The sequence below is a fragment of the Oreochromis niloticus genome, linkage group LG9 (assembly GCF_001858045.2).
Source record: "Oreochromis niloticus isolate F11D_XX linkage group LG9, O_niloticus_UMD_NMBU, whole genome shotgun sequence".
NCBI classification, from domain to species: domain Eukaryota; kingdom Metazoa; phylum Chordata; class Actinopteri; order Cichliformes; family Cichlidae; genus Oreochromis; species Oreochromis niloticus.
In genome coordinates, this window is record NC_031974.2 from 24635580 (window position 1) to 24644421 (window position 8842).

At 37.7% G+C, this 8842-nt stretch overlaps 1 protein-coding gene across 1 annotated transcript; it reads left to right on the forward strand.

Annotated features, from left to right (window-relative positions):
• Positions 1 to 2137: 2137 nt before the first annotated feature.
• On the forward strand, positions 2138 to 7641 carry LOC109203491 (myelin-associated glycoprotein-like). Its single transcript, XM_025910248.1, has 6 exons — positions 2138 to 2216; positions 2590 to 2654; positions 2837 to 3220; positions 5842 to 6147; positions 6491 to 6572; positions 6683 to 7641. Exons 2-6 carry the CDS (start codon positions 2606 to 2608, stop codon positions 6762 to 6764), a joined length of 903 nt encoding a protein of 300 aa, XP_025766033.1. The 5' UTR covers positions 2138 to 2216; positions 2590 to 2605; the 3' UTR covers positions 6765 to 7641.
• Positions 7642 to 8842: the final 1201 nt, after the last annotated feature.

Here is an 8842-nt window from a genome sequence, read left to right on the forward strand (position 1 = left end):
GGTATCATCACGTCAGGCCTATAACAGCTTTGCAACTAAAGCAAGTTTGCACCTTCTTAAGTAGCGGGTTCTCTGTCTGTAGTTTCTTTTTTGTTTGCAACCGCAGGGAGCTAGTTTCTGTGTTTGACCATGGTGAGAGTCGGCAAGTTACTGATATATGCCGACTGTCACACATTGTAGTGGTTATTCTGATGGTATCAACTCGTTGCATCATTATTAACTGATCAAGAAACAAACAAAATAAGGTGGAGTACAGTTTTCCTCCAGCTCCTCATTGTATATTGTGATAATCACTGTCAGCCTGTGGCTACAGCAAAGGGCTTGTTTGATCTGTTTGATTTCACAGAGTTTGTCTCTTCAAGAAGCAGCCAGAACAGCAGAAAATAAAGATGATCATTATGATGAAGCTGACTTCTCCGAGCAGAGACCTTCTTTAAACTCAGTGCAGAACAGCACACAGAAGCAGGAATTAATGTATTCACAGATTAACATGTGCAACGGTGTAATGCAGAGACTTGAAGGCCCAGGGAGTATGAACTCTCATTGTGTCTGCTGAGTGTGCAAGTAAGTGTGCAAGACTGAGAACAGAAGAAAAGTGCAGAGAAAAAGAGTGTGCGGTTGAACAAATGTTGTTACAGAGAAATGTTCCCTTGTAGGTCATCACAGGGAACCAGTGTTTTCAGGATATTCAAGTCGGAACATATGTAGTTTGTAGTTATGTAGTTTGTTGAAGTTGGTGACCAGTGCTCTAATAAACCTCATGGTGTATCATTAAAAGTTTCCAGTGAAATATTTGCTTTTTGTTTAATCTTTTTCTTGTGTATTTTTGTTATGGAACATATTTATTCGAGAAACATCATACCTATATGATAAAGAAAAGGAAGTAACCCTTCCTTTTCTTATTTTTGCATCACAGACTCTGAACTTAACTGAGGCATGTGAGGCCTGCAGTTCTTTAGATGTTTTTCTCTTGGAAGCCTGGGAAGGTTCAACATGTTCTGGTTTTCTCCATTTGTGGATAATGGCTCTCACTGTGGTTCACTGGAATCTCAAAGGTTCTGAAATTTATTTATTTATTTTTTTAACCATTTCCAGTCTCATAGATGTCACTGACTTTGTTTCCTGGTTGTTTCTTTAGGTTGTGACATGTTGTGATGCTTTTTGAGGTCTTTTAAACACCTTTGTAGTTTGCCAGACACTCTGTTTAAGTGATTTCCTGATTCAACGGGTCTGACAGTAATCAGGTCTGACTGTGTCTAATGAAACTGAACTGAGTTTTCTAAAATATGTGGTTAATCACAGATAATTTTTTATCTAACAATGGGGGAAACTTCTTCACACAGCTTCAGGTAAGTTCGGTTAATTTTTTCCTTTTCAAAACACAAAACAGCTCAAAACAAATTTGAAAACCATCCGAAAGAAACTTTAACATGATGAGGTAGAAATGTGTGCAGGCAGAAATGGAGGCTGACTGCTAATCACTGTCTTTGTTATCTGTAGAAGTTCAAGCTCTGTCTGCTGGGCTGGGTCTACGAAAGTAACAGCATCATTGTACAGTAATGTGTACAGTGTTACTGATAATTTTAATATAATGCATTACTTTTGGAACATGTGACATGTGATATCAACAAGCCCCTGACAAGTCCCACAGCTTTGCCACTTCTATCTTCCAGTATCACCACTCCAGTAGCACACACACACTTCTCAGGGCCCAGCAGTCAAACGCAAGCAGCAATCGATGCTGGAGTTTTATATGAAGTTCCACATACGTGTGTGGAGTAACCCAAACTCCTAAGGATAACAACACCTTATAACACTGTAACCCTAAAGCTCTCAGCATAGAAACTATCCAGATAACAACATGTGTGTGTGTGTGTGTATATACAGAGAGAGAAAGATAGTGTTTCATAGTCTTGATTTGTGTTAGCACAGGTTGTACATATATATCATACTGAGAATGATTAAATCAATTGTGTAAGGTTAAGGTCAGAGGCTTCGACAGACCAAAAGTTTAAAATGTCTTTAAGGGCAACACATGAATTTTTTCACAGGAAATAAGCAGGCGGCACAAAACAGACTTCATTATGCAGCGCTACAGTCAGCGGGTGTCTCTACATGTACTTCCTCAGATGATAATTTGTATTTTACAGTTTATAGTAGTTCTGCTGAAGTCTGCTTTGTTTCACTCATAAGACAATCATCAGATGTAATGTGGGGTAAAGAAACATTTTACTGCTTTTATTTCTTAACTTTCTAAACTAAAACACATTTATTATTTTGGACTTGTGTCGTTCTTAAAGTGCATATCGTCTTTATAAACTTCCTTAGAAACAATCTTACAGTAAAAAATGTACACTTATTATGAAAGAAACATTTTATTCCTTTTATTTTTTAACTTTATAAACTAAACTTTTTCTTACTTTTCCTTCAGTGAACTGACTGAGTAATTTTTTAAAAACTTAAACTCTGTTACATTATTGTTGTTATATTTCAGCTATTTTCAAAGCACACAGCTCCACAGATAATAGTCACTAAATCATAATCATTAACTTTTTGTTGATTTTATTTTATTTTTTTTTATGATCCCAGGAACGAGTTTTATTGTATGAAGATGGTGACATTCAGCATTTTACTGACTGTTTTCTTTGTTTCAGGTGAGCTGATTGTTCAGTTATTCAAAGACATTATTGGATTCATTTGTAATTTAACTCCATTTTAAAACAAACTGAAAGACAGAGCCAGCATTTTATGTTGTGATAGAAAGTTTAAACACCGTCAAATACTGTACAGCAGAGGAAAGGACAGACGTTTGTTAATCATGACACTTTATTTATAGGTTCTTTAAATGGTTATGCTGACTCTGCAGCACTCTTCATAACTGCCCCAAAGCAGATGGAAGCACTGAGTGGATCTTGTTTGCAAATCCCATGTAGCTTCAGACCCAAAGAAGAACAGAAGTTTAACAGCACAAGAAAAATCTTTGGAGTGTGGATTAAAAATTATGTATACTTTGACATATATCCAAACAATGTGATCTTCAACAGTAGTGGAGCAGTTAGCATCTATCCAATGAGTATTACTGGGAACCTGAGTCAGAGAGACTGCACCACTCTGTTTTCTAATTTAACCACAAACTACACAGACAAATACTTCTTCAGAGTAGAGAGTGAACCATTCAAGGCGACAGCTCAACAAGATCCTCTTCAAATAACAGTCAGAGGTAAAGACTGAAGTTTTTAATCCATCTATAGCATTGAATTATACAAACCTTTGTTGTGATACTCGCTCTCCATTGTTTGATCCATTGTCAACGATACTGGTCGATCTACAACATGCTCAAAATCATTGTCCTGACATTATTTCGTAAATTAATACAGACATTTACAAATCATTTAAAAAGGAACATACAATGGGGTAAAACTGACAGATTTCATTGTTATTTTATTAAATAGGAAAAAAGAAAAACACAACTCTGTGAGACTTGGTAACGTTTTTAAAGTCAAATATTTCTACATTTTTGCTTCAGAAAGGATTATTCTTAAGTTCCTTCCTTCCAAGTACAACAGCTCCTCCTTTCTTATATTGTCATTGTTTCATTATCCATCAGTTCTCTTTCACTTATCCTTGTTAGGGTCAAGTGGGGGCTGGAACCTATCCAAGCTACCATAGGGCAAGAGGCAGGGTACACCATGGACAGTTTACCAGTCTGTCGCAGGGCTAACACATAGACACAGAAAAACATTTGCACATGCATTCACAGCCAAGGGCAATTGCAAATGACCAATTAACCTAACCCCACTAACTGCATGTCTTTGGACTGTGGAAAGAAGCTGTACACTGGGAAAACATGCAGGCAACAGTGCTAATCACTGTGCAACCATGCTGCCCTGTTTCATGACCAATGTTCCCTCTAAGCTGCGCACGTGCGCAATTGCGCACTGCTGGCACGGTCTGTGCGCACAGAAAATCTGCGTTGCGCACAAAAAAAATCTAACCTGAATTGAAATTAAAATTAAAACTTTAACAATTCTGTTTTGCAGTGTTAGTCAGTAAGTGACGGGCTGCTCCTGTATGGGATTAGAACGATGCCACCTTATCCTATAGTCCAGCCAATAATGCGATTCACATTCGTATATACGCAGCCAATCAACATCGTTGACAGGCTATGACAGCGTCCTTATGTGCCTACACCGGTGTTTAATATGGCAAGCCATTAGTGCCAAAATTCGCCACTTTTCTAACCTGTTTTTTTAACGCCATTTCTTAATCAAATGGGTTAGAAAAGTGGCGAATTTTGGCACTAATGGCTTGCCATAGATTAGCTAGCAAAGCGGCGTGGCTGATGTGGAGTGAAGCCACATTAATGACAACGTGCACAACCATTGGAGATGTGAGCAGGACAGACGGAACAACTGACGGAAAAAGTGTGGACTTTATACCAGTTTTTAAATTGTGTTGATAAGCCACGTAAAACCAGAGTTATGATAAAAATATCTGCAATGTTTGGTTTTCTTCCTGAATACTATCGTTATTTATATTTACTGCGGGAAGAAACGGTAAAAACGGCGTTTTATAAGGAAAACGCTCGAAAGCACTCTCCACCTGATGTGAGCAAAAACAAAACCAAAAACCCCCCCACCCTTTCCTATTGGTCGAAAAATGTACCATGTCGACCAATCAAAAAAAATGATATGGCAACGTGGCATCTAGTTGTTAAGAAACGGGGGGAAGTTTTAGGAGTGACGGTGGTGTTTTGATATGTGAGAGATTTGAGACGTTTAGCGCAAATCTTGTGTAGTTAGTGTGTAGTTAGTGTGTAGTGTAGTCAATAGTTTTGTTGGTGTGTCAGAACAATGAGGCGACTGCTGAATGTTACAGGTGTTACAGGAGTGATACATCTCCTGTTGTCAGGCCTGCACGTATCAGGCTGTTGTTCTCCTTTATCTCATAGTGGACAAATTATTTTTTGGAGTGGCACAAATAATTTGTGTGGCATCAGATTTGATGCAGAACAGCTGATTGTTCTTTAAATAGTTTGAAATGTTTATTTAAAAAACGCCTTGGCTGCATTAAAAAAAATAAATAGCTGCAAAAAACTTTGTTGTTTGCCAAACTGAGTTACTTTTTTGAAGAAGTAACTATATAATTAATTGCCCAGCATTGGTCATTATATGTATTTTGCGGACAGAGAGTTACAGGACTCTCTCCCAGACAACAGAGTCATACTCATAATACAAGTCAGAGCTTTATGAAAAAAAGAAAAGAAAAGAAAAGAAAGTTGTGTTTTCAAAATTGGAGTTCAAGTTATTTTTACTTCCAATAGTGTTAAAATACTACACAGGTCATGAACAGGATTTTTTTAAATTTTCATTGTAAGTGGGCTAAAGCAGTTAATTAAAAGTAGTCTAACATAAATGTAAATGCTGTAATTTGATTATTTTAATAAACCATGTAACTTGGATGGATTCGATGCTGGCGTGACCACAGTGCACACGTCTGATGTCGCTCACAGTGGTCCAAGGGATCGCTCAGGGAGTTTGTGTGTTCGCTCAGACACATGAAAAATTAGAGGGAACATTGTTCATGACTGGATTTTAATATTTTTAAGTCCAGTTTAGCATCTGGACTCTTAGAAATTGATTGATGTGTCCATATTTAAAAAACAACTAACAACTCTAACACTTTCAGCCTCAGATTTTCTTTTTAGTTTTAATCCATGTGTATATCAGTGTGATCAGTTTTAGTTTATATTACCAAAACTGAGAATCTACAGCAGTTCAAACTGCATGTATGTAATATACTGTTCTTTAGTGTTAATATGTTTGTGTTGTGAAACCACAGATTCTCCTTGGAGGCCCAATATTACAATCCCAGGTGATCTGAAGGAGAAGGAGTCTGTCACTATAACCTGCTCAGCTCTCACTCCCTGTCCACACTCCCCTCCTCAACTCACCTGGAATCTCCAACAAGACTCTCACAACAAAATAGAGGAAAACACAGATGGAAGCTTTACAACTAAAATCCAGCAGACCATCACTCTGTCAGACACACATGATGGAAAGAAGATCAGCTGCTCTGCCAGATATCCTGTGAACCAAGGAAAAGACACCAAGACAGCAGAGACAGAAGAGACTCTCAGTGTTTCATGTAAGACAGTCAGAGTTTGTTGTTGGATCCTGTCAACATATCATGATTTGTGTAATCAGAATCAGGTAATCAGACATCAGCAGAGATTCAGGTGACTGTTGGATGTAAAGTTACTCAGCATTAAGTTTCAAAAGCTTTTTTTTTTAAATGATTTTTTGTCGTATTCCTTAAAAGTGAGTTGAAAAGGAATTAAATTTAGCTTTATGTTAAGTACAAATCTTGTACTTTGTCCTACAATATGTGGTTGTTCATGTGTTAGGCTTGAAAAGACTTTTTTCACCTTGAATGGTCTTATTTACTGATAAATGTTCATTCTGTCACATACTGTCTGAATTACTCAAAGGTGGAAACCTGGTTGGTGTCTATACTATAGTGAAGACTGTGGGAATCATAATGCTCGTGATCACACTGATCATATTTGAGTGGTGAGACAAATGTTTCTGTGATACACTCATTTGAAACCAACTAACTCATCTGTAGTAAAACAAAATAATTCATTCTTTCTTAATTTTTTTATTTTTATTTTTTCTTTCAGCTGGTTCAGATCAAGACGCTCCAACAATCCAGAGACTGAAAGCTGTCAGATGAGCAGAGTCACATCGCAACACATCAACTAAAGTTTCCACAGGATGACAAACTCCACCTTGAAAAAAAAAAACTAAAGTCACTGTAGTGATGTTCAACAGTTGTACATGACCATTTTACTTTGAGTGTAAAAATGGTGTTGCAGGAATGTAAACATTTACTCTGTGGATAATTATATATCATTCCTTCACTGCCCTGAGTCTGTTAAACAGGAGCTCCTTCAGCCTGACCATCTTATGTTTTATAGTTTATCCATGAATATTGATCAAACACCACACTTCTGTAAGACTGCTACAGCATGATGTTTGGAAATTAATGTATTTGTACACTCTATTACAGTTACAGCTGTCTTCCCGCTATTACTATTAAATAACCTTTCAACAGCTACTGCTGCCCCCTTTGTGGACCACAAAAATTAAATTTTTTGAATGCCCTGAAGTGTTCAGGCTGTGTTGGGGGAATAGCAGTGATTTACGAGTGCAACTTTAGTTATGATCTATTTACTCTGAGCTCATTTCATTCCTTCAAAGTTAAGTCCAGTTTGCTGCATTATTATCCGCCAACCTCCAAAATCCTGTGATGACTCTGAATGAATTCTCTGATCTGTTTTAATATATTGTTGCTAATTTTACCAAATCCTTTTGGTAGATGACTTTAATTTACGCACTGACTGCAAAGTCATTTAGTCTAGTACAACATGTGAATGGTGTCCTTGTGATCCTCCACTCAGCTGACTTGAACATTTTCTCTTTATCTCTCCTCTCTGGACTTTTCTGTCACCACTTCAGAGTGAGAGAGACTTCCTGTGGTCCTGTCTGAACAGGAACCCTGGAATCATTAATTGGAAATCCTTCTGTTGTCACATTCTGTTGTTGCTTCACTGTAAATAAACACACTGAACTTAATCCTCTGAGTCTGCATTCTTAGTCTTACCAGTCCATTACTTATGACAGCGGCAGCAGCACCCCCTTTGGTCTGGTCAGCTTATCTATAAACTCCCTGCAAATGTCATATGTATAAGACCAGTCACAGTCATTTGTTCTATAAATAATTGAATGTCTGTATTAAAAATATTTTTATTCCTGGTCTGGTCATGTAGAAGTCCACCATCTAGTGGCTGAATAGCAGAAACATCAAGTAATGGCAATCATTTGACAAGAATGAAAGTATTACAAAAGGTACATTAGTAAAAGCTCTGAAAAATGCAACAAGCTCCTGAGTGCTCAATGAAGCCATAAATGTTTAGCTTGATGCATAGGATGAATAGTAGCCCACAGCTGAGGGTAGACAAGTTCAACAAGATCTGTAATCACTCATCTGCCCTCTTTCATGGGTGTTAGGCTGCATTTCTCTTTTTACATCACTACCTCTTTCTTATACTGACACAGTTACTCTAGTCCAATTCACTTCTTGCCAGCCTTCTTTGAGCCAATCAGTCTGCACTTTGTGTGCTCTACATTTGTGCTCTCTGTCATTCTCCCTTTCAGACTCTTATTTGTGCAGACCACCTCCTCCCCATCTCCACTTCACAGACACCTCAGAGCTCCATCCAAGCCTCAGCCTTCAAATTCATCACCGCCAGCATCTAGACTTCAGGGGGTCCTGTCCAAAATCTCTGGGATTCCATTCTAACATGATGGGTCATCAGAGTCTAAATCCCAAATACATTAATCCTTTTATATTGATAAATCCTTTTCAATTCTTACAGCTAGTTTTTTTTGTAGGGATGTTCCTGTTAACTAATGTCTTTGTCGACTAAACGAGGAGAAATAATGTGACTAACTGACGAGTTTAAAACTAAGAAACACTCAAGTTATATTTGGGAACCTTTAATGTCAAAAACTAAATATGCCAAATTAAAACACCTGCATTGTACTGTGTATTATGAATGATAGACCCTGTTCAAAAATTCACAACAACCACTTCAATCAAAGTTCAAATCTAAAATAACAACATGATAAATTATCCATGCATTATCTTCAGCTTATTTTTAAAATGCAGCAGCCTAAGCAGGGAAGTCCAGACCTCCCTTTTGCCACCTCGCCCACCTTCAGGGGAATGTTGAGACATTCCTGGGCCAGCGTATCGATCTAATCTCTGCAGCATGGTA